General features: G+C 46.3%; 1 protein-coding gene across 9 annotated transcripts in view; it reads right to left on the bottom strand.

Moving 5' to 3' along the window:
- The window catches only part of MCF2L2 (MCF.2 cell line derived transforming sequence-like 2), a 229,713-nt gene that overhangs the window by 143,232 nt on the left and 59,420 nt on the right, over positions 1-27,061 (bottom strand). For all 9 annotated transcript variants that reach the window (XM_075570686.1, XM_075570679.1, XM_075570678.1 and 6 more), the window contains exons 8-13: positions 21,854-21,978; positions 19,763-19,877; positions 13,940-14,059; positions 5,733-5,924; positions 4,677-4,868; positions 3,784-3,961 (exon numbers count right to left, since the gene is read on the bottom strand). In XM_075570686.1, coding sequence (XP_075426801.1) covers positions 3,784-3,961; positions 4,677-4,868; positions 5,733-5,924; positions 13,940-14,059; positions 19,763-19,877; positions 21,854-21,978 — 922 coding nt within the window. The remainder of the gene's footprint in view (positions 1-3,783; positions 3,962-4,676; positions 4,869-5,732; positions 5,925-13,939; positions 14,060-19,762; positions 19,878-21,853; positions 21,979-27,061) is intronic.

Genomic DNA, 27,061 nt, shown 5'->3' with positions numbered 1-27,061 from the left:
AGAACATGCATCGATAAGTGGGGAAAAAGGCAGTGCTTCACTTTAAGTACATTTTCGCTTTACATACATGCTCCGGTCCCATTGCGTACGTTAATGCGGGGTATGCCTGTGTTACATACATGCTCCGGTCCCATTGCGTACGTTAATGCGGGGTATGCCTGTGTTACATACATGCTCCGGTCCCATTGCGTACGTTAATGCGGGGTATGACTGTGTTACATACATGCTCCGGTCCCATTGCGTACGTTAATGCGGGGTATGCCTGTGTTACATACATGCTCCGGTCCCATTGCGTACGTTAATGCGGGGTATGACTGTAGTTTGCAACCCAGTTCAATAATCTTCCAATGACAGTCAGTTTCTGATACCTGAGGGCAGAAGATCGGGTGTGCACTCACATCCAGAGGGGGGGGGGGGGATTCTATATCATCTTACAAATCCGGTGTTTGCGCTCGATCTATGTTCACTGCAGTGTCCGATACCTGTATTGATTTTCTGATTATAAGTAATGTTACTCTGGTAAAATGCATCAAATCCCTGCTGTTCCGTTCAAGTGTGGGGGTTGGGGGGGGGGGGCAAAAAGCCGACTACAAGTGAACTCAATAGGTTATTTAACATTACAATATAACAATTGCTGGAATTTATGCACACCTTTTGTAACAAAGAAAGTAATTGAATAAATTAAACATTGAAGCCTTTTTCACCCCAACTTCTCAGGAAGATTAGACACATTGATTTAGATTAAGCAAATAAAAATACCACTTGTGACCACATTAGCATCTCAGACAGGTCTGCAACCCTGCCTCTTCTAGCATACCATGCTTCCCCTGCAGCCAGGGATTCTGGGAAATAACATGCAAATGAGCTCTCCCAGTGATTTAGGTTAAGAAACGTTCACATTACCAGGACAAGAGTTACAGATCTGAGCTGTGCAGCTGCAGGCAGGGAACTTGAGCCAAAATTATGTGAACGACTGGTTGCTTGGAAAATTGAGAGTTCCAGACTACACCGTTAAAAATGAATTACAGTAGGGCCCCACTCATACGATGGGTTCCGGTCCATGGTACTGGCGATTTTCGGTGACTCCAACCCTTCTGCTCATGTGCGAACTCTGCTGCTCCCCCTTCTGCGCATGCGCAGACATTGCGGCCCCCTTCTCGGGCCCTACTGCAGGTCTGTGTCCGATAACGCTCAGTGTTCACGCAATAACCATATACCCCTGCACAATGGGCCGATCCATGCAAGGTGATGGGTGGGTGGTGTCTGTGTGTCAATAACAAAGTGTTAGGCACATCATAAATATGCAAAAAGAAAAATGTCTTGATAAAGGCTCCTGGAGGTAGCGGAAAAATTGGGCCAATATAAGACTTTTTTTCTTTTGCATATTTATGGTGTGCCTATCCCATTGTTATTTTTGTACAGTACCTTATCGGTTCTCTGATGGCAGCACCCTCTCCAGCAGTCTGGCTTATACTATAAGTGTGCGCCCCAAATCCCTTCACACTGTATTTTGGTGAAAACCATACAATATTGATTGAAACCCTCCCGTGGTTGATTGTAAACCTTGCCTGTTATTTGGTATCTTTGTATCTCCTTTCCTGTTTCTGCTTTGACAGACCCAGATTCCAGCAGGTTATGTCAGTTTTGCTGTACAGATCCACAAGCTGATGCTGATGTTTTGGGACTCTTTACAAATCACTTAACCAATGATCAATAACCCCTCCCCCCCCACCCCTTTCCCCCCAGTGCTTGTAATTGTCCGTGTGAGCAGACGGACAAACATTGTTTCTTTGGGTGGGGTTTTCTGTACTTTGTGGAAAGCCTAACGTGTAAAAATAAAGGCACTGCAAACACTAAGGAAGTGTAAATAATGAATACTTGCACTCAGCAAACACATTACCTTGCACCCAAAACTGAACTGATGACTGTGTTACGATTTAGCTCAGGGGTGGCCAACTCCAGTCCTCAAGGGCGACACACAGGTCAAGTTTTCAGGATATCCCTGCTTCAGCACAGGTGTCTCAATCTTAAACTGATTGAGCCACCTGTGCTGAAGCAAGGACTAGTTGAGCCACCTGTGCTGAGGCAGGGATATCCTGATAACCTGACCTGTTGGTGGCCCTTGAGGCCTAGTGTTGGCCACCCCTGATTTAGCTGACATAGGTGGTTAATGCCTTGAAACGTATACCGTTTAACAAATGTACTTTACATTTCCTTTGTTTTACATTTACAATAGTCTGTCTTCACCCTAACACGAAGGTGATCCCATTTCCGCTTGCCCTGCCCTGGTCCGCAAGGGTGCTCTCCCACTTCAAAGACTTCCCAGTAGCCTGCTCTTTCTCCCTGGTTTCCCCTCTTGTCATAGTGCCGACGGTGTGCGCAACACTGTACATATCATTTTACAGGCATAATAAACCCCTGTCCCCAAAAGCTTACAGTTAAATTCGGATACCCGCGGTACAGTGGGCTCCCTGGAGAAGACACTGAGAACGAAACCCCGGTTCCCCTGCTTCAAAATCCTTCCCACATGACCTTGCCCTTTGTGCGGTGTTCATAGCCACATTTACTGTGTTGATTTCAGCTCCTGGGACCCCCTGCTTCCCGAGTTACTTAAGTCCGTAGGAGGTGCTGGTAGCCGCTGTGTGGGGTTATCAAAATGGCGGATGTAAAGGTCCCGCATAACGCGGGCCAATGGCAAGCCATGACGTCATCCCTTGTGGCTTCCTATTGGCCTGCATGGCCGGGAGCTATATACCTGCGGAGATGCTACCGCACCCCCTGAGGAGGTAAGTATCTCGGGAGGCAGGGGGTCCCCGGAGCTGAAATGAACGTGGTTCTGCTCCGGTGACGACCTGCTTCCCACATGCTCTGCTGCTTTAAAGCACCATCAGATGTTACAGCCCATTCACTTCATGTGGGCGTAGCACTGCTCAGTAAGCACTGCCCTGTAATGTTGTAAAGCTCTTCTACTGTATACATTATAATACTATACCATAGCAAGAGTGGAGTTTTAGCCATCACGGTCCAAACTAAAAAGCTGCAAATGCAATAAGATTCTCGCTTACAAGCTGCCAACACGGAAATTACCAACAAGAGTGACACTGCTCATTTGCATGTCTTTACCCAGAATCCCTGGCTGCAGTGGAAGCATTATTTGCTAAGCGATAATGGGGAAAGACAGGGTTACAGACCTGTCTGAGGCCTCGGCCATGTTCCCTGCTGGCGTGCTGAGGCGCAGGGAAAGCGGGTGCTTTTCCTGGCCTTGCGGTTGCTTACCGCACGCACTGTCAGCAGCCGTCAGGGGGCGGGCCGGGGGCGGCGCGTCACTGGCCGGGGGCGGGCCAGTGACGTCACGGAGCTGGTTCGCCCTCATTGGGCGAACCGCTCACGTGACCGGGCTGTCGCGCCGGCAAGCGGGGGAATTTAAAATTCCCCTAAGACCTGCGCTTCCGCAAGCGCGCGGAAGCACAGGCGAGCCCCTACTAAAGCCGCTCTAATTGCGGCTGTAGGGGCTCAGTGCTGAGCGGGAGCGCGCGTCAGCACGCTTCCGCCAGCAAGCACTAAACATGGCCAAGGCCTAAGACGTGCGAACGCACCACAAGTGTTTTTTATTTACTGTACACTGTACAGTAGAGGGTTTTTGTCACTCTTTATTATCCGCCATAACTTTATTAATGACAACTTCTATGACAAATGATTGGGTCAAAATACTACAGACATCCAAAACTGAAAATCAGATTTAAAAAATGCAAACAGTTTGAATCCCAGAAATCTGTATCTTACCCAGCGAGGTTGGCCGGGTGGTCTTTGGGGAGCCTCTTTTCGGTGAGGACTCTGGGTGGGGAGCAACAGGCTGGACGGGTCTTGTTTGTTTCGCTGCCAGCTTCTTCAAACTTGCTTGTCTCTTGTCAAACATTTCCTGAACGTTGGCCAGCTTCTGGAGTACTCTCTGCACGCTAGCCTGCAATTCCCCCCCAAAATAAAAAAGCATTTAGGGAATCCATTTTGATGGCCTCGTTCATGATAATAGGACAGGGGTGGGAAACTTCAGTCCTCAAGGCCCACCAACGGTGTGGTATGCATTCCCCAAGAGGAACGAACCGGTTCGGGCAGAGGCTCTCAACTCCAGTACTCAAGAGCCCCCAACAGGTCAGTCTTTGACTGAGCCACCTGTGCTGAAGCAGGGATAGCCTGAAAAGCTGACCTGTTGGTGGCCCTTCAGGACTGGAGTTGGCTACCCCTGTAATAGGATGTAATATGTATGTTTTTGTATAGGCCTCATCAGTCGTACCATCTACAGTATACCATGATATAGTGAGGCCAGCAATGCATTACAAAGGGGTTCAGCTATAAAACCATGTTAACAGCCTACATGTTGCATGAGTGAATGTTTTCACTACACTTTAGCTGCAATGTAGCTTTCTAGGTTGTGCTGCTTCAAACTGCAGCATTCCCATGAACCCTTTCAGTGTGAGAGGTTCATGGATGTTCTCCTCTGCGTTTCCATAGACATCTTATCTACCCAAGATGTGCAAACCTTGTCAACGCCACTATAGCCCTCACGCTGCAGAACATTGCACACTATCTCCCCACCGCCGATCTACACTCCATGACTTTGGTTCTTTAAAGGGTCTCCCCTGTCTCTATCAAAATCTACCATCCCACAGACTTCTTACCTTTATTTCATGAGAGAGGATCACATCGTACTTGTTATCGAAATCGATGGGATTGGACAGCTGGTGCCCCTTTGAGCTGCCAATGAAATTCTCGATGTCTCGCAAGGCTGACTCTGCCCCGTCCTGTGACTGGCACTTGTCCACAGCCTGGGAAGCTAAGAGGTAGGTTCCATCCTCGCACCACTGGTTGGCCTTGAACAAATTCATTACACAAAATGTCAGACCCACAGTACAAGTCTCTGATGATTCCAATGGGACTATGCATTAACCTCCCACATTTTGACCCGAAGAGTGCCATGTACTAAACTACGTGGGAGTGCCTCTAGGTCAGTGGTAGACAACATTATATACTTTAATGGCCACGTGCGGCCATTCGGTCCTGAAAATACCCGTGTGTGTGTATATATATATATATTCAATATTTGGTGATACTTGTTTTTATTTAGACAAACAATTGATATTTAAGGACACGTTTACGAGAGTTCTCCTCTCTTCCTCAGATTAGGCTTGTCCTAAAATATCAATTGTTAGTCCAAATAAAAAAAAGGTATCACCTAATACTGAAGTATTCATTTACTCTGAACTATTGCAACTGGACTAACATGGCTATTTATTTCTCTCTCTATTTCTACTGTATCTCTATCTCTCCGGTAGAAGGGACGTTGCAGCCTTGAGTAGATGCTTCTCTCAGCTGCTTAATGCCGTCTCGCTGGTAAATACTGTCCTGCCCCTCTTCTTGAACTGGGAATGAGTGATTAGCACAGGAGAGAAGTGGGACAGTATTTATCTGTGCTCTGTCATAAGTATCTGAGAGAGGAGAGAGTGAGAGCGGACTGCTGGGGTGGCTACAGGTTGGGGGCCGCAGGTGAGACCCCTGGGCCAACACGCATTATGCTACAATGCATATAGGTAGGTTCCTCCAGCTGAACATATCTCCAGCACTGAGAAGACTTCTTCACAGTCCTATTGAATAGGTGTGCGGCAAAGGGTAAAAGATGTCCATGTCTGGAGACTTCACACACTTTTCTTGCCTGTTCTTTACTAGACTTCACTCACCTTGTCAAGCTGCTGATGCAGATCCAGTGATTTCCCTAGGATGTCATATTTTTTCTTGGTCTCGTTGGTGAAGTCGTCACAGATACGCCTGAGTTCGATGCACTTTGGTCGGATGGAGTCCACTGCATAGTGGTTATTTTGGATGAGCTGATCCCCATGGAGAGCGTGTAACTGGGCTTTCTCCAAAGATCCCTGGGAAGTAAGCGAGAGTAGGACAGCCCGTCCAGATTATTCATCAGCATATGGATAGGATTATTAAGCAAAGCCAAAGATCTTGCTATAGGAATGTGCAGTATTGTTAGAACAAAGACAGCTAAAAGCCTTATTTTGTTCCAAATATGCTACTAAACTGAAAGGAATTTATTTTCTGCTCAAACAATAAAGATGTTGCAATACCAATTGTAAACAAAAGAAAGCAGCATCCTTTTGAACAATGGGAATTTAATGTCAGAACATGTATCTAATTATTAAGAAAAGGTGTTTCCCTTTTTACATCAATCTATTATAAAAATATTTGTTTGCAAATATACAGTGTGCAGTACGGAGTATCACAATATCTTAACCCGCAATACAAGGTTTTCTTGTTCTTTCTAACAAGCACTTGGTAACCGGGCGCTCCTCCATAAAAATACTTTAAAATAATGACGCAATGACTACCGCCTAATTCTTAAACATGAAATACGTGAGTAACAGCTACTTATATTAACCAAAACTAGAAAATATTCAGGATCTTAGAGATCCTGAACCCACCAGTGATTTATTCAATTTACAAAGTGATTTAGACCAGGGGTACGCAAAGATTCTGCCCGGCACCCCCCGCCTTCCAGCCTCAGTGCTCGCGCCCCCCTCCCCCCTCCTTTCCTGTGAAATGACGGCAAGGGTCATGTGATGTCACGTCATGTGACCCTGCAGCGTAATTTTCAGCCGCGTTGCCATGGCGACGTGTCCAGAAGCCGGCTGAATCCCAGTAAGTTGAGTTTGGGGAGGCCTCGTGTGGTCCCCCCGGCACCCCTGATTTAGACCGCTGCTTAAAAAAAACAGAATTAACCTGCTCCTTGGTTCTTAAAAGAGTAATCCAAATGCCTTTAAAAAAAAAAAAATCCAGAATTGAAGCAGGGGGTCTCCGGAGCTGAACGCATTAATTTCAGCTCGGGAACTGCATGCTTCCGGAGATTCTTACCTCCATAGTAGGTGCAGGTAGCCACTCCGGCTGGGCTGTAAAGTTTAAAGCTCACAGGTCACATGGGCCGATAGGAAGCCAAACCTGATGTCACAGCTTCCTATTGGCCGGCAGGGCGCGGAAGCTTTGAACGTGTGTAAATGGTCATATACACAGCATGTGTCTAATGAAAGTAATAATTATCAAACGGAACTAGAAGTAGTCCCACTCTTACAAGAACAAAAAACAAATATATATATATACTATCGCAACTGGACTAACACAGCTATTTATATATCTATGTATGTATATATATCTATGTATATATATATCTATGTATATATATATATCTATATATATATATCTATATATATATATATATCTATATATCGGTATTAGCTGTGTTACTCCAGTTGCGATAGTGCAGAATAAATGAGTTCTTCAGTATTAGGTGATACCTTTTTTATTTGGACTAACAATTTATGTCATAGGACAATCTTTTGAGAGTTTTCCTCTCTTCCTCAGGTCAGCATTACTGATATACAAAGGTTCCTATGGCTTAGACAGGGAATGGAAAAGAAAAAAGGAAGAATAAAAAAGAGAGAGATGTAGAGGAGATGGGGTGAGGAAGGCACTGGAAGGGTGTTAAATCAGAGATAAGGAAGGTGAGAATTGGGGATGGGGGGGCTGTACATTCACAGCAGCACAGAGGGGGAAGAGGATGCTGGGGGGGAGAGGGGATGAAGGGGGGATGAAGGGGGGATGGGAAGGTATAGGATGGTAAAATGGCAGGGAGGACCATTACAACAAATTATGATAGTGTGTGAGAAATATAACAGAAAAGATAAACAGTATGATAGATTTCTTTAGGATTCTTGTTTAACCTATATCATCCTGGATGACCCTCCGCCGCCTTAAACTCAACATGGCTAAAACAGAGCTCCTTATACTTCCTCCCAAACCTGGCCCTACTACCTCCTTCCACATTACTGTTGGAACTACGATCATTCACCCAGTAGCCCAAGCACGCTGCCTAGGGGTCACACTCGACTCCTCTCTCACATTCGCCCCTCACATTCAAAACATTTCTAAAACTTGTCGCTTTTTCCTCCGCAATATAACAAAGATACATCCTTTCCTCTGTTGCTCGACTGCTAAAACTTTGACTCAGGCCATCATTCTCTCCCGTCTCGATTACTGTAACCTCCTGCTGTCCGGCCTTCCTGCCTCTCACCTGTCTCCCTACAATCTATCCTAAATGCTGCTGCCAGAATCACTCTACTCTTTCCTAAATCTGTCTCAGCATCTCCCCTCATGAAATCCCTCTCCTGGCTTCCGATCAAATCCCGCATCTCACACTCCATTCTTCTCCTCACTTTTAAAGCTTTACACTCTTCTGCCCCTCCTTACAGCTCAGCCCTAATTTCTCGCTATGCACCATCCCGACTCTTGCGTTCTGCTCAAGGATGTCTTCTTTCTACCCCCTTTTTCACTGACTGCCCCACACCTCTGGAATGCCCTTCCCCTCAGTACCCGACTAGCACCCTCTCTATCCACCTTTAAGACCCAACTTAAGACACTTGCTTAAAGAAGTATATGAATAGCACTGTGAATATTCTGAAGCATATGAATAGCACTGTGAACATTCTGAACACATGAAACATAAAGCTTGGCCCCCTGCAGACGCACTTACCAGAACTCCAACCTACTGTCTCTGTACGTTCTCCCTACCTAATTGGTAAATTAGACTGTAGGCTCCTCGGGGCAGGGACTCCTCTTCCTTAATGTTACTTTTATGTCTAAAGCACTTATTCCCATGACCTGTTATTTATATTATCTGTTATTTATTTGATTACCAAATGTATTACTACTGTGAAGCGCTATGTACATTAATGGCCCTATATAAATAAAGACATACAATACAATACAACCTCCTCCAACCAAGAAACCTACCATATTGTTTATCTTTTCTATTGTGTGTGTATATATATATATATATATATATATATATATATATATATATATATATATATATATATATATACACAGTGGTTGACAAATCACCAAAAAATCTACTCGACACACAAAAAAATCTACTCGCCACCTAGTACCAAACGTGTGCTGCTTGGGCCAATATTTACTCGCCAGGGGGTTAAATCCACTCGCCCGGGGCGAGCAAATGTATAGGTTTGTCGAACACTGTATATATATATATATATATATTTGTGCTTTTAAGAGTGGGATTACTTCTTTCTAACATTACCATGGCGGAGGTGGGTCATTGGAATGTTGTATGAGAGTAGCACATTGCTGGTCCATCTGGACGTAAAAAGTGTTAAAACATTTTTTAACAAGATCGGATCCGCGGATGCCAAGATACATGTGAAGTTAAAAGCGTTACTCCCTGGTTTTTAAAGGGGATTTAAATGGTCATCCAATAGGAAGCCACAACTAATGATGTTGCAGTTTCCATTGGCCTGAGATATGGAAGCCATTTTGTTTCCCCTTGAGTGAGATTTAACTTCGGTAACTTCCCAGGTAAGTATCTCGGAAACCGGAGGTGTCCCCGGAGTTGAACATGCTGGTGTTTGGATTAAGCTCCCACCCCGTAAAAAAATGGGGGTTAAAAGAACAAATTAGTCGAAATAATTGCTCCTTTAAGACCAGTTCAACACTATTTGATCATTTCTGCTTAATAGTCAGATTCTGGAGTTGCAGGGACAAGGGCTTAGAAAGAGAGTATTAGAGAACTCAACAGGTTAAGTTAATGGCAATCATGTAATAAACGGTAACATTACGAAAGCGTGTCACATTGAGGTGCACAAGTAGGAGGAAAAGAGAATTTGTCCAGAAGGCTACAAGCTGGAACTGCATTTATTAAACGGCGTGATGCAAAAAATAAATAAACTGGTCAATTCCGATAATCGCTCTGCAGTCGAAATCTATTGTTGACAAAATAGCTTAAGCTCGACTTCCATAATCTGGACTGTTTACCCAATGCTTTCCTTGTGCCAAACGGAATGACCCGGTCCGTTCCGGCAGCGCGGGCGGCTGTGTTGTTGTAATGGTTCACAAGTGTACATGAACAATGTAATGTGATTCAATAAAAATAATATCCAATGCAAATAAACGGGGCGATGTATTATTATTTACTACAGACGTTTTCTCTTGGACAGGGGGTGGCCAACTCCAGTCCTCAGGAGCCCCCCCAAAGCTCAGGTTTTAAGAATATCCCAGCTTCAGCACAGGTGGCTCAATGAGACTGAGACTCTGATTGAGCCACCTGTGCTGAAGCATGGACTGATTGAGCGACCTGTGGTGAAGCTGGGATATCCTTCATATTTAACCTGTATGTGGCCCTTGAGGACTGGAGTTGGCCACCCCTGGAGAAGATAGGGAAATGTCAGAAAGGAATATAACCCCATACTAAATTAGGCAATGTAAAGACAGATAATCGGATCTTACAGGTCTGTATGATAAAATACCTAATTAGGCCAAAATGGTATAATGAGCTTGAGGTGAACAGAAGAACAAATGCGCCTTCATCTCAATTCCGAGTTATTCGCAAATAAAGGTTAATGAGTTGGGGGAAAAAGGCAGAGAATAACGCCACCCCATGCAAGGTTCCCCCTTCCATCATTCTTGAAGAGATAATCCTGATCTATTTAACTTTCTCCTACTTCCTCCTTGCTCTCTCCACTTTCCCAGCGCAGCAAATCGCTGCTCCCGGCCACTAACACACACAAAACGGCTGTGAAAACACAAGTCTTTCCTCCAGCCAAGAACGTAGCATTATTCTCCAGCGGCACATTTATCAGAGCAACGTGCGGCCTCGGATATAGTCGTCCCGCGCGCGCCTTGAGCGATCCTTGGCCTTTGGGACTTCTATGACGTGCGCGACGGGGGGTGGCGCGGCCCTGACGTCACGAGGCTGGCTCGCCCTCATTGGCTCAATCGCCCACGTGACCCGGCCTGCGCGTGACAATTTAATTTTTTGTCGTCTCGCAAAAAATGACGCGCGGTCGCGCGCTCTATGGCTTGCTTCATTGATGTGCAGCCTTATGTTTGCGGTTGCAGGCGGCGTTAGTGTGTGTTTTTTATTTGTTTACCATTTCCTGGTACATTAGGTCAGGGGTGCGCAAAGTTTTTGGCGTGCGCCCCCCTGCCTGGGAGCCCCAGCGTTCGCGCCCCTCCCCCCCCCCCCGGTTAGAACCCGGCATCAAATAACGTCGCTGGTCATAAGACGTCACGTGACCCCGCCGCGTTATTTGACGCTGCGTTGCCATGGCGACGCATCGCCGAAGACCCGGCTGGCAGCAGGTAAGGGATGTTACAGAGGCCTCACGCCTCCCCCGGGATTTCATTTAAATGCCGTGGGGAAGAGCCTGGGGTCTCTGTAACCGCGCCCCCCCAGTTTGCGCACCGCTGCATTAAGTACCCCTTTCTACTTTTCACATTGATTTTACATTTTAATTCCTTCTCTACGGCAAAGGCGTTTCAAATAAGGGTAGGAGAGCAGGGGGCGGCCAACTCCAGTCCTCATGGGCCACCAACAGGTCAGGTTTTCAGGATATCCCTGCAATCAGAATTGGAACCTATTCAACTTATCTTCTTAGGAACACATTCATCTTGCATTCTAGCAGTGAAGGGGTTAATGTCTCATTATCATGAAACCGACCCTCATTATTAAAATTTGGGGCAAACTGTAATCTTGGCAGGAAAATGCCAACCATGAGTATAAATGTTTGTCTTACTTTTATTCTGGCAAGTGCAAAATATTTAAAAGTTACTGTAGATGATATATACGATATCATAAACCTGGCAAACCTCTCCATATACCGTTTTACAGTATCATGGCGTTACAACCGGGGTTTTTTTTGTTTGTTTTTTTTTACACTTCTCTAAATGATTACATTTAAAGATGTATAGTATGAAAATAAAATGAAAGATCACTAGTTTCTTGTTTATTTTAAAAGAACGAGAAGTATATATATATATATCCCGCCTGTATTCTGGTGCCGTGACAGAAAATGTCTTTGTGTATTTGAGGTACTTCCTGGTAAAACATTTTTATAAATAAATGTCTGCAAAGGTCTCATGCATAGCTGTAAAACTAGAGCAGGAGTGGCCAACTCCACTCCTCACGGACCACCAAGAGGTCAGGTGTTCAGAATATCCCTGCTTCAGCACAGGTGACTCAATCAGAGCCACTGATTGAGCCACCTGTGCTGAAGCAGGGATAGTAGCTGAGCAGGGAAGGCTTCGCTCATACTATAGATTATGGAGTGTAAAACTCGATAAAATGAGGATCAAAAGGTAAGTAGCTAGAGAAATGGTGGACAGGGATCCTCGGGCGTGGTGCACACTCTGTGGGGGCTGTGTAGGCCACAGACCACGGTAATTTTCCCCAGCCCTTTTAGTTGGTAAATTAAAAAGGGGGGACAGCCATAGATGCTCTTCCAACTAAAAGGGCTGGGGGACATTACAGTGGTCTGAGGCCTACACAGCCACTTTCCTAAAACCACAGAGTGCGCACCACGCCAGGGCATCCCCGTCTGTCCACCTTTTCTCTAGCTACCTGAAGCAAGGATTGAAAACCTGACCCTCGAGGGCTGGAGTCGGCCACCCCTGTAATAGGATATCGTTTGCACTGCTTACAGGAGCCTGAAAGACCCAGAAAAGCAATGCGCTACTTGACCCTATGGATTGGGAAGGGTTAAAGCAGGGGTGCGCAAACTTTTCCCCCCGCGCCCCCCTGTCTGCTCTCCTCCCCCTGCTCGCACCCCCCCCCCTCATCTAACCTTGTCTACGTCGTCGAATGACGCCGTGGGGTCATGTGATGTCGCGTTGCAATGGTGACGTGCCGTCGGAGACAAGATAAGAGAACCAGATGGACTTCAGTAAAGGCTTTCCAAGGCCAAAATATGTGGTTCGCACAGCAATGTCCAAGAAGCAAATATGGAGCAAGATGCTCAACACAGCATTTTAACAGACGCCAATTTAGTGCAGAGTGGATGCAACGTATAACCAAAATGGCTGATGGTCCCTAGGGAGACAGGAATTAATACCCGTAGGACACGGCCAGGGTGGAAGATGCGCCTCAGACTTTATAAACCCACCCGGGCATTCAAGGCCAGGTAACGCCTTGCCCTGGCGGGATTATTACTGATGTAGGCTAATTATTTTTCTATTTTTCCTTATTTAAAAAAATTACCAACAGGCCGTCGATCTCATTGGTTAGATCTTATGGCTAGATCTCTCATCGTCTATCTCATTGGTTAGATCTCATGGCTAGATCTCTCATCGTCTATCTCATTGGTTAGATCTCATGGCTAGATCTCTCGGTTAGATCTCTCATCGTCGATCTCATTGGTCTGTCTCAAGTGTTAGCGGGTCGGATATCATATAAATCAGGGAGCTCAACACCAGTCCTCAAGCTTCCCCAACAGGTCAGGTTTTCAGGATATCCCTGCTCCAACACCTGTGCCTCAATCAGTCCCTGCTTCAGCAAAGGTACATCAATCAGTCCTTGCTTCAGCACAGGGGCTCAATCAGAGGCTCAATCAGAGGCTGTGCTGAAGCTGGGAAATCCTGAGAACCTGACCTGTTGGGGGGAGGCTTGAGGATGGGTGTTAAGCCCCCCTGGGTTATATGATGCTAGACCCTCTAAGACTTGGCATATAAAAATAGGTACACTTTATTGCTAGGTCAGTACAAGAGAGAGGAACTTCAAGGTAAGCGATACTTTCTAAGTGTGCACTGTAAAACTATGTGTAATGTTGCATTTATGATTTATGTGCATACACACACACTCAACAGAAATGGTTTTTAATTAACACTGGTGACTGATCTGCTGATGATCATATGATTAATCTCCCAGCTGCTTTTCTTAGCTGAAGATTCCAAACTTCAACCACTCACGGAGACACAGTAGGTACAATAAGTACAGCTGGCATTAATAGGTACAGCGTAAGAGCTGGGGGTGTGTGATACATTAAGCATTGCATTATTTTCCACATTGTATAGCAGCTTAGTAATAAGTGACAACCTGTCCTTTTTCTTCCAGTTGTTTTAGCTCCTTGAGAAGTTGTACTACTCGTGACACACGGTCTCCAATGTCTGTAAAAGCAGATTGCATTTCCATCAGGACATCCAGTGCCAGCTTCAACTAGAGAGAAGGACAAGGTTTTTACCAAATCACGCCAATCAATGACCGCCATATACAATCAGAACCTATATAACTTATCTTCTTAGGAACACTATATACATACATACATACTGTATATACACACCCTGCAAACATATATGCCACGATCCCACAGCCAGTCACAACCATGGAACACTCAATGTTAAAGGGTCATACTGTTGCACATCTAGGAATGTTGTATATATGATTAAATGTGACCAAGGATGCTACATTGGCAAAGCCAGTCAAAAATGTAAAGGCAGAATGAATATGCACAGACACTCTATACCAGGGGAGCGCAAACTTTTGAAGCTGCGCCCCCCATCTTCCCTTCCCCGGCTCTCGCACCCCCCTAGCTTGTATCTGCGTCAAATGACGCCGCGTTGCCATGGCGACGCGTCACACAGTCGGCTGAATCCCGGTAAGTGGAGTGTTGCAGGGGCCTCACGCGATCCCCCGGCATTTAATTAAATGCCTGGGGGAAGAGCGCGGGGCCTCTGCAACTGCCCGTGCCCCCCCCCCCCCCAGAAAAATCTCCCGCCCCCCCATTTTGCGTACCCTGCTCTATACAACACCACAAAGAAGGAAGCTACTGCTCTCCAGTGGGACATCATTTCCCACAACCAGATCATTCCATAAATTATTTAAAAATCGAAATCCTCAATGGAATGTTCAAACGCCCCCAAGAACGGAAAACATTTGAACTCCGAATGATAAAACTCTTTGACACCAAAACAAGAGGACTTAATGCGGACATGGGTTTTCTCACAAACTATCTCAATTGTTTGTCATTATTCTGCCTGCCTCTCTGCCAATGTTCTTATCCACAACTCCCCATCCTCCCCCGCAGCATCCCCTTCCCCCTCCATGCTGTTCCTCGTCACCGTTTTATTGCCCTTCCAATGTCTTCAAATATCCCTTTCTCACCCTACCTAATCTGTTTATTTTTTTTTTTTGTCCTCAGATTTACGCTCTGGAGCTTGCGTTTCTTTTTGTTTGTTTTTTTGTCTCTATCTATATATAGTTTTACAGCATAATGGAGTTACAGCTGGTTCTCTCATTTTTTTTTACTTCTGTAAATCATTACATTTAAAGATGTATAGCCGTGATTTTCAACCGTGGTTCCACAGCAGCCAAGGGGTGGAGAGCTGGGATAACTCTCCCAGCTGCCCCAGACCCCTCGGTGCGGCCGCACCCCCACATACCAGTGACCCGGCTTCAGCAACAACAGCAGCCGCCCAGTCACTGCTGTGTGTCTGCGTGGGAGAGGGGGAGAAAGAGAGAGTGTGTGTTTATATGTCGGAGGGGTAGAGAGAGTGTGTGTCTGTGTGTTTCTGTATGGAGGAGAGAGAGAGAGTGTGTGTGTGTCTGTGTGGGGGATGGGGAGGGTGTGTGTGTGTGTGTGTGTGTTGGGGGGGAGGGGAGAGAGAGAGCGTGTGTGAGAGAGAGAGGGGGAGTGTTGCGTGTAAGTGAGAAGGGGATAGTGAGTGTGGGAGAGAGGGAGCGTGAGGGGGGTGACACGAGAGACAGGGGGCAAGAGACGAGGGGGGGGGGGTTGGGGTCCCCAGAATTTCACAATCGAATTCTGGTTTTCCCTAACCAAAAAAAAGTTGACAACCACCGATGTATAAAAAGATCACTAGTTTCTTGTTTACTTAAAGGAAGTATATATATAAACTCTTTGATAAAGGGCTATTTTCAGCCCGCAGCGCGTCACAGTAACTTTCTATCTGATCTGTAATCTCCAGTATTCTGGCGCCATGACAGAAAATGTCATTATGTCACGTCTGCAAAGCTCTCACTCATAGCTGTAAAACTGTCTAGATCAAAGGTGGCAAACTCCAGTCCTCTAGGGCCACCAATAGGTGTTCACGATATACCCGCTTCAGCACAGGTGGCTCAATCAGTGGCTCAGTCTTTGAATGAGCCACCTGTGCTGAAGCAGGGATATCTTGAACACCAGACATGTTGGTGGCCCTTGAGGACTGGAGTTTGCCCGTCCCTGATTATAGTACCAGAGGAATGAGGTGCAGGTGTTTTAACTAAAACCAATGCACATCCCTTAAAAATGACAATATTGTCCATCACAGCGAGGGAACGCTGAAGAAGGGATGTGCGTCGGTAATGTTTACTTTGGCGTGTTAGTTCACACTCCAAAACGGGTGCACAACGGCGCTTACAGAGGCCCAGCGGTCTTCCCCAAAGCACTTAAACGAAATGCCGGGGATCTCGCGCAGGGCCTCTGTAACATCCCTTACCTGGTCTCCGGGCGGCTTCTGGTGACGCGGCCTCAAATGACGCCGCGGGGTCACATGCCATGATGCCGGAGACAAGGTAAGGAGGGGGCACAGAGGAAACGTTCTGCGTACCCCTGCTCCAAAATAAAGTGTGATCAGTGTACGATCCGCTTTTCAGTATCTGGATATGGGAATAGAACCCAGGCTACCCATGATAAGCAAGATACGTCCGTTTCTTAGTCTGCGCTCATAGTGCCGGCGACAGCAACGCCATGTCGCAGCAAAACAAATGCATTGCCGCCGTCGCGCGCGCTTATAGTAAGCGCGACGCGACGGAGCGACTGATTGGTCACGATCGCTGTTAAGTCATCTCTATTTGATTTTCCAGCGACCGTCGCCTGACCGTATCCAGGAGGAGAGCAGGCATGGGGGGAGGCGCAGCAAAAAAAAATTGCACGCTCCTGGTGTAGGTCAGCTGTCTGGGATTGCACCTTTAGGTCACGGGGAGTTAAAACCTCACATTGTGGAAATATTATTAACACAACACTCAACAATTTACAAAGAAGTGAACAAAGGAACAAAGCTGCAGAAGGAACCCAACATGAGACGTGTGTGTAGGTATTCCATGGTTACCTTGGGGGTTAGTGTTTCCAAGTGATTAATACCAATGGCAACATGTCACACACTGGAACTGTTGTCACTTGTGGGTGTATCCACAGCAACATTTCCCTTCATTACTCACAACAGTGAGCAGTGGGCTGGAAAACAATGACACTGTGTTTGAAGCAGGGGAACCTGGTTCAATTTCTGGTGTCAGATCATTCGTAGGGTTGCCAGATATCCAGTATTGAACCAGACTGTCCTGTATTTGGACACGGTTTAGTAACAAATTAGAGGTAAACTGGACGTGTATGTGTATACCGGTATTACCTCTCTGGGCGTGTATGTGTATACCGGCATTACCTCTCTGGGCGTGTATGTGTATACCGGTATTACCTCTCTGGACATGTATGTGCATATCGGTATTACCTCTCTGGACATGTATGTGTATACCGGTATTACCTCTCTGGGCGTGTATGTGTATACCGGCATTACCTCTCTGGGCATGTATGTGTATTCCGGTATTACCTCTGGACGTGTATGTGTATACCGGTATTACCTCTCTGGGCGTGTATGTGTATACCGGTATTACCTCTCTGGGCGTGTATGTGTATACTGGTATTACCTCTCTGGGCGTGTATGTGTATACCGGTATTACCTCTCTGGGCGTGTATGTGTATACCGGTATTACCTCTCTGGGCGTGTGTGTGTATACCGGTATTACCTCTCTGGGCGTGTGTGTGTATACCGGTATTACCTCTCTGGACGTGTATGTGTATACCGGTATTACCTCTCTGGGCGTGTATGTGTATACCGGTATTCCCTCTCTGGGCGTGTATGTGTATACTGGTATTACCTCTCTGTGCGTGTATGTGTATACCGGTATTACCTCTCTGGGCGTGTCTGTGTATACCGGTATTACCTCTCTGGGCGTGTGTGTATACCGGTATTACCTCTCTGGGCGTGTATGTGTATACCGGTATTACCTCTCTGGGCGTGTATGTGTATACCGGTATTACCTCTCTGTGCGTGTATGTGTATACCGGTATTACCTCTCTGGGCGTGTCTGTGTATACCGGTATTACCTCTCTGGGCGTGTATGTGTATACCGGTATTACCTCTCTGGGCGTGTATGTATATACCGGTATTACCTCTCTGGGCGTGTATGTGTATACCGGTATTACCTCTCTGTGTGTATATGTATACCGGTATTACCTCTCTGGGTGTGTCTGTGTATACCGGTATTCCCTCTCTGGGCGTGTATGTGTATACCGGTATTACCTCTCTGGGCGTGTATGTGTATACCGTTATTACCTCTCTGGGCGTGTATGTGTATACCGGTATTACCTCTCTGGGCGTGTATGTGTATACCGGTATTCCCTCTCTGGGCGTGTATGTGTATACCGGTATTACCTCTCTGGGCGTGTATGTATATACCGGTATTACCTCTCTGGGCGTGTATGTGTATACCGGTATTACCTCTCTGTGTGTATATGTATACCGGTATTACCTCTCTGGGTGTGTCTGTGTATACCGGTATTCCCTCTCTGGGCGTGTATGTGTATACCGGTATTACCTCTCTGGGCGTGTATGTGTATACTGGTATTACCTCTCTGGGCGTGAATGTGTATACCGGTATTACCTCTCTGTACGTGTATGTGTATACCAGTATTACCTCTCTGGGCGTGAATGTGTATACCGGTATTACCTCTCTGTACGTGTATGTGTATACCAGTATTACCTCTCTGGGCGTGTATGTGTATACCGGTATTACCTCTCTGGGCGTGTCTGTGTATACCGGTATTACCTCTCTGGGCGTGTATGTATATACTGGTATTACCTCTCTGTGCGTGTATGTGTATACCGGTATTACCTCTCTGGGCGTGTATGTGTATACCGGTATTACCTCTCTGGACGTGTATGTGTATACCGGTATTACCTCTCTGGGCGTGTCTGTGTATACCGGTATTACCTCTCTGGGCGTGTATGTATATACTGGTATTACCTCTCTGTGCGTGTATGTGTATACCGGTATTACCTCTCTGGGCGTGTATGTGTATACCGGTATTACCTCTCTGGGCGTGTATGTATATACTGGTATTACCTCTCTGGGCGTGTATGTGTATACCGGTATTACCTCTCTGGGCGTGTATGTGTATACCGGTATTACCTCTCTGGGCGTGTCTGTGTATACCGGTATTACCTCTCTGGGTGTGTATGTGTATACCGGTATTACCTCTCTGGGCGTGTATGTGTATACCGGTATTACCTCTCTGGGCGTGTATGTGTATACCAGTATTACCTCTCTGGGCGTGTATGTGTATACCGGTATTCCCTCTCTGGACGTGTATGGATATTGTCACCTGACCGGCTTGGGGTGCCGTGGGATTTCCCTGAGCAGGCAGAGAGCAGGGCTGCTGTTAGGGGGCTGGGAGCTTCCTCCATCCTGAGTGGCTGCTGCTGGGTAATTCAGTCAATCAGGAGGAGGTGTCAAGAGCCTGGGGGTGGGTCCACGGAGAGGTGTGTGTGTGTGTGTGTGTGTGTGTGTGTGTGTGTGTGTGTGTGTGTGTGTGTGTGTGTGTGTACACACGTGCGTGTAAGAGAGGTAGAGAGGGGGACGGGAAAGAGCGTTGGGGTTCCCCAGAATTTCATAATTGAATCCTGGGGTTCGTTAACAAAACAAAGGTTGATAACCCTGCACTAACCCCTTTGCTGGAAAACAATAAATCCTTTATTCTGGTAGCTACTGTCCAGACAACCAATCGCTCCACGTTATGCCACAGCACACCTCATCCGCATTAACTTTATTAAACTATGGAAGGAAATCCTGTGCCGTTCACGCAAATACCTCTCGGAAATCGTGCTCAAAGTGCCGCAGCTGCAAGCATTGTTCCAGCTTCAGGTGGTGCCGGGTCCAAAATTCTTCAAAGGCTTTTTCCGTTTCATCCAACTGGGCCAGTAACCTGGTGGGAAGGCGCAGACGTGCGCCGATAAGCGGGTGCCGTTAGCTATGCGTACTGTACGTGCGTTGTCTGTAAATACTTTGATGCTATCAGAGCTGATTTTCAGGTTTGCCAGTTCCCTTCTGAAAATTAACTTGCTCCCTGTGTGTACACCACAGGTGGCCAACTCCAGTCCCCGGGAGCTACCAACAGGTCAGGTTTTCAGGGTATCCCGGCTTCAGCACAGGGGGGCTCAGTCGAAGAGCCTACTTTAGCACAGGTGGCTCAATCAGTGGCTCAGTCAAGGACTGAGCCACTGATTGAGCCACCTGTGCTGAAGCAGGGATATGTTGAAAACCTGACCTGTTGGTAGCTCTTAAGGACTGAAGTTGCTACCCCTGGTGTAGAATAATGACATACTTCTTGACTTTCATCCCTAAAATGTTATCTCCTCCCCCAAGAAGAGTCCAGGTTTTGGATGCAGGTCTCTAGCTCCCTATGCCTCAGTATCTATCTTCCAGTACCAGTGGGGAGCATCTGCTACTGGGGATTATTACCAAAGTATAGAGCAAATATAAATATCCCTTGTGAGCACATTCGCCGGTCTCGGTCTCAGACAAGTCTGGAACCCTGCTATTCCTTACTATCTCTTATTATACAATGCTTCCGCTGCAGACAGGGATTCTGGGTAATGAGATGCAAATGAGCACACAGTGTGTCACTACTGATTATTTGCACCAAAACAAAAAGCAAAAATCCTATGGAAATGCTCATACCGCTGGCGACGGTCGCGCTGCGACTGTGCTGCGAAGCGGACGGCTGGGGAAGAGACCGAGGATTTAGGGGCCTATGCAGAGAGCAGCGTTAGAATAAATTGGAGAGTGTAAGAAAAAGTAGCTTTAATGGAGAGTTTTATTCTCCATATGCAGAAATGGGCTAAATCCGCTATTTTTAGCATTACTGCACGTGGAGAATTGTAAATAAGGAGATGCGCGCAGCTGAAAGGGGAAAAAAAAAATCGCGCATTTTTTTTTTTTCCCTATGGCCGGCGAGCTCCTGCTTCTTGCCAACTTTAGTTGGCGGAGAAAATTGACGAAAATCGCGCTAAAAACAGCCGCTAGATGGCGAGCGCGCCTTTCTGAATTCGGCTATTTTTCAGACTGGCGAGATGTAGATTCTCGCCAGCCGCGCGGCGAAATTTTGAAATAGAAAAAAAAAATGGCGCGTTTTCCCTAACTCGCCATTTTCAGCTGTTTTTAGCACGATTTTCTCCTAAAAATGGCGAGATTGCAAATAGCGCTGCTCTCTGCATGAGGCCCTTAGTTTTTTCTTGTGACGGCCGTGTCACATGAGCGGTTCAGCCAATGAAGGCGAACCACTCACAGCCACCCCTCCTCTGCCCTCTCTCCCTGGTATAATCAAGGTGCTGCTCGGCGGCAGAGCTGGGTGACGTCACAGAATAGCACCTCCAACAGGTCAGGTTTTCAGGATATCCCTGCTTCAGCACAGGCGGTTCAATCAGTCCCAGCTTCAGCACAGGTGGCTCAATCAGAGGTTCAGTCTTCGACTCAGCCTCTGATTTAACCACCTGTGCTGAAGCGGGGATATCCTGAAAACCTGACCTGTTGGGGGGGCTTAAGGATTGGAGTTGAGCACGCCTGGTATAACTGATAACTATATTACTGAATACAAAACTGACTGGTGGAACAAACAAGATACAAATCACTCCACCCCTGTTCAGAGTCTCCACGGTGACTTAAATATAACACAAGATAAGATAAAGCACGTGGTACTTAATATGTAGCATGAAAACGTTTAATGGAAGGGGAGGCGCGAAGACACAAAAGGATCTGCCTTTTATTTGCCCATAATGAACGTAGACAGTTCGTTGATAAACATTCAATAAGAATTCCTGCATAAGACACAGAGGTCTGGCGAGTTTATTAATAAAACTCCCACGTCACGGAATTAACTAGATCAGTGTGCACCGTACAAACCTTTCGACTGTGGCCATGTTTTCTACTTCGTCCTGGTTAAGTTGCTGGCTTGAGTCTTTGGACGCTGGTTTCTTTATACGGGAGAGAAGAGTGGCGCCTTGCTGGAGTGCCAGCCTCAGGTCCTCCTGGAAAAAGAAATCAAAGCTCTGTGTCAGTCGGGCTGCTTGTTTTATACAGGCATACCCCGCATTAACGTACGCAATGGGACCGGAGCATGTATGTAAAGCGAAAATGTACTTAAAGTGAAGCACTACCTTTTCCCCACTTATCGATGCATGTACTATACTGCAAACATCATATACGTGCATAACTGATGTAAATAACGCATGTGTAACAGGCTATAGTCTCCCCGCTTGCGCACAGCTTCGGTACAGGTAGGGAGCCGGTATTGCTGTTCAGGACGTGCTGACAGGCGCATGCGTGAGCTGCCGTTGGCCTATTGGGCGATATGTACTTACTCGCGAGTGTACTTAAAGTGAGTGTACTTAAAGCGGGGTATGCCTGTATACAGACCGAACAGTGATTTGTCTGCACATCTCACTCAATGCTGCATTAACAGTTGGTTACCCACTTGTGCTTTTCTCTCTGCATTACCCCTGGTGTTGAGCAAAGAACTTCAAACGGGCACTTAAACCCCCTATAACTTTCAAGCAATTTTGTTTTTGTTCATCTCGTTAACCATTCCTCCACATCAACATGTGAAGTCTCGCAGTATGCGCAGGGAGTATACAACTTTTCGGCTGGTAAGCTACATAGGCAGTAGGAAAATCTCAGCTTCATATAAACGGGTAATTGGCATAACCAGTCACACCCACTATCTGGAGCCTTAAAATGCCAACAGTAGGATGCCCACATTTTGAGCTAGTTAGTTACTTGTTAGTTCAGCAAGAGTGTTAAATGAATACACTCCTGCTGAACTAACAACATAAGCTTCTCCTCCTATCACATATTAGCTGCTCCTCCTATCATATATTAGCTGAAACCTCTACATTACCTCAGTAGTGCCCAAATTCAAAGCTTGTGCTTTAAGTAAACGATTAAGCTTGAATAGGATATAGTCTAGGACATTGGGTTTTTTTTGTTTTTTTTAACCTTTTCTTTGTTAAGGAATAACATTATATTGTGAAATTATGCAGAACCCCAACCCTCTCTAATAGCGCGTATGAGATCAGATACATTGTAAGGAACCCCAACCCTCTCTAATAGCGCGTATGAGATCAGATACATTGTAAGGAACCCCAACCCTCTCTAATAGCGCGTATGAGATCAGATACATTGTAAGGAACCCCAACCCTCTCTAATAGCGTGTCTGAGATCAGATGCATTGTAAGGAACCCCAACCCTCTCTAATAGCGCATCTGAGATCAAATGCATTGTAAGTAACCCCAACCCTCTCTAATAGCGTGTCTGAGATAAGATGCATTGTAAGGAACCCCAACCCTCTCTAATAGCGCGTCTGAGATCAGATGTATTGTAACTTCTTCTATGTTTGGTACCATTTTCAAATAAACTGAAAATTTCAGGGAACCCTTTAGGGAAACCCAAGGGTTCGTAGGAACCCCTGTTGAAAAACACTGGTCTAGGATACCGTTTAGTTTAGAAAAATCTCGGGGAACCCCTATCTGGCTGACACATATTAGGTTCGACAGGGGTCAGTCACAACATTTCCCACCTCACGAGCCACTTCTATTTCCCACCCTCTACCCATGTATTTCTCTCCCATCCATCTCACTAACTCTCCCCCCTCCCGCCTCGCATGTATTTATCCCCTGCAACAAAAGGAACAGAGAGCGCACGGCCCATGTCATCTAAATGTCATAGATTTTATGCTATGGGCCGTGCGCTTTCTGTTCCTTTTGTTATATATATATATATATATATATATATATATATATATATATATATATATATATATATATTTATATATATATATATATATCTTCAAAAAGAAAGGTTGGAAAAGGAAGGTATACAGGGATATAGCAAATACTGTAAGTAAGCCTGGGAAGGATGTTGATCCAGGGAAAAATCTAATTGCCAATATTTGGAGTCAGGAAGGAATTTATTTTTCCCCTCATGAGACATCATAATAATAATAGCATGTTCTTGTATAGCGCTGCTAGTTTTACGTAGCGCTTTACAGAGACATTTTGCAGGCACAGGTCCCTGCCCGTGGAGCTTACTATCTATGTTTTTGGTGCCTGGGGCACAGGGAGATAAAGTGACTTGCCCAAGCTCACAAGGAGCCGACACCGGGAATTGAACCAGGGTTCCCTGTGTGACGTACCGAGTCAGTGGGGCCTATGCAGAGAGCAGCGCTATTTCGAAATTCGCCATTTTTTGGAGAAAATCGCGCAGAAAGCAGCAGAAAATGGCGAGTTCCGAAAAACGCGCCAATTTTTCTTTTCTATTTGTAAAACTCGCCTCGCGGCTGGCGAGAACCTCAATCTCGCCAGTTTTAAAAATATCCGTATGCAGAGAGGCGCGAACGGCATCTAGCGGCTGTTCGCGCCAATAAAATGGCGCGATTGTCTCCGTTTTGCCTCGCCAAAAAAAACTGCCGCTCGCGGCCATTGCAAAGGGGAAAAAAAAGGCGCGAATTTGTTTTAACACATTTCTGAAGCGCGCATCTCGCCAATTTAAACTCGCCACACGCATCCATGTTAAACATAGCAGAATTCGCACTTTTCTGCATATGGAGATTAAAACTCTCCAAAAAAGCTACTTTTTAATAAATTCGCCAATTTTAAAATTCGCTGCTCTCTGCATAGGCCCCAGTGTCTTTACTCATTGAGCCACTCCCTCTCCTATCATTGGATGATGTGTCTGCATCAAAATACTGTATATACAAATAAAGGATAAATAGCTGTCATTTAAATTTAGCATAAATTGAACTCGATTGACAGATGTCTTTTTCAACCTCATCTGCCGTGTGACTATGTAAATTTATAGGCAAACATGTAAGAAGATAAGAGTGCTGCTAACTGATAAAAGCTGCAAGCTCTTTAATACACATGATAAGGCTGCCCTGCTGCAAGCTATGAGCTGCTAACAACTCACTGATAAGCCATGTTTACTTAAACACTCCGGCTGAATAAACAGCACAAGCTTTGATTTGGGCACTCTGCTAACAACACCTTGAGGCTATAGACCAGGGGGGCTCAACTCCAGTCCTTGAGCCCCCCAACAGGTCAGGTTGTCAGGATATCTCAGCTTCAGCACAGGTGGCTCAATCAGAGGCTCAGTCAAAGACTGAGCCTTTGATTGAGCCACCAGTGCTGAAGCAGGGTCTGATTGAGCCACCTGTGCTGAAGCTGGGTCTGATTGAGCCACCTGTGCTGAAGCTGGGATATCCTGAAAACCTGACCTGTTGGGGGGTGAAAGACCCGAGCTGAGCACCCCTGGTCTAAACAGTGTGTGATAGGAGCAAGCGCTAAGGACCTTTTTTATTACTCCTATCAAATTACTATAGCGGTGATTATTCCTGATCTTTCCCCATAGGGCTTTCTCTTATCAGCTACTTTCCCTCTTGGGATTCACTTACTAACTTTCTAACAGAGAAGATTCATATGCCTTTGCTTCTAGTGGTTTGCCCAAATTTACACTCTATAACAGGTTACTAAAGCTGACACTGTGTCCCTCAGACTGTCCAGCCCAGTAATCCCCTGTACCCAATTTTCCAACTCTACCTGTCCATGACATGTCTGTGAATTGACTGTATAACCCTGTTCACTTAATGTAACCTTGTATTGTTATATCTCTGCGCCCAGGACACACTAGAGCAGCGGTGCGCAAAGTGGGGGGGCGACCCCCAGGGGGGGCGGGAGATTGTGCTGGGGGCGCGGGCAGTTGCAGAGGCCCCGCGCTCTTCCCCCAGGCATTTAAATTAAATGCCGGGGGATCGCGTGAGGCCCCTGCAACTGTTTACTTACCGGGATTCAGCCGCCTGTGTTGCGTCGCCATGGCAACGCGGCGTCAATAGACGCCGCGGCACCATGTGACCTGACGTCACACGCCCACGCAGCGTCATCTGACGCGGCTGAAGGAAGGCAGGGGGGCGCGAGAGCCGGGGGCAGAGAGACAGGGGGGCGCAGCACAAAAAGTTTGCGCTCCCCTGCACTAGAGAACGAGGGAACTCTCAATGTATTACTTCCATGTAAAACATTTTATAAAATAAATAAATAAGAGATACTGGGCCTCATGCAGAGAGCAGCGAATTTTAGAATTGGAGAGGGGGAAAAAATGTAGCTTTTTTTGAGAGTTTTTATCTCCATATGCAGAAAGGGCATAAAACTGCCTTTCTGCATATGGAGAGTTTCAACAGCGCTATAAGCGCTGTTGAAACTAGTGGGGAAAAAATCGTTTTTTTTTTTCCCCCTGTCCACCAGCCGCGGAGCGCCAGCTGCTTGGTGGAGAGGAAAAATGTTGAAAATCGCGCCATTTTTTTTGGCGCGAACAGCCACTAGATGGCGATCGCGGCTCTCTGCATTAGGAGAGTTTTAAAACTGGCAAGATGTAGGTTCTCGCCAGCCGCGCGGCGAGATTTTCAAAACGAAAAAAAAAAATGGCGCTTTTTTCCAAACTCGCCATTTTCGCCTGTTTTTTGCGCGATTTTCGTCGGAAAATGGCGAGTTTGTTCATAGCGCTGCTCTCTGCATGAGGCCCACTGTGTCTTTCATACACGATTGTAGCAACATTTGCTCTGTGATCATTTCTGTCTCGCAGTGTAATGTTGCCCGAATTGTACCCCATCCCGGCTTGTGGACGTTACAGAGGGGCTCCCAAGATCTTTTTAGTGCATGCATCAAATCACTGTTATCACACCCTGTGTTATTCTGATTTATTTTAGACGATAGTTCAAATCAGGGGTGTGCAAACTTTCTGCGCTGCGCCCCCCTGCCTGCTCAGCCCCAGTACTCACGCACCCTCTTACCTAGGAACTGGCGTCAAATGACGCCACAGGGTCATGTGATGTCACGTGACATGACCCCACAGAGGCCTCGCGCGCTCTCCGGCATTTCATAGAAATGGTTTGGGGGAGAGCGCGGGGCCTCTGTAACTGCAGCGCACCCCTGGTTCAAATACTCCGTAGGCCCTATCTTCCTCTCCTTATCTGACCTGGCAATCTCTCAGCCTCAGTTACTCTGGTATTTGTAATATGTTTGGCATTGACACTACAATTGATTAAACAGTTACCAGTGGTGGTGC

Source organism: Ascaphus truei, chromosome 14, assembly GCF_040206685.1.
Source record: "Ascaphus truei isolate aAscTru1 chromosome 14, aAscTru1.hap1, whole genome shotgun sequence".
In the NCBI taxonomy this organism is placed as follows: Eukaryota; Metazoa; Chordata; class Amphibia; order Anura; family Ascaphidae; genus Ascaphus; species Ascaphus truei.
Note: the sequence above shows the minus strand (reverse complement) of the source record. Positions and strands in the feature narration are given on the sequence as shown.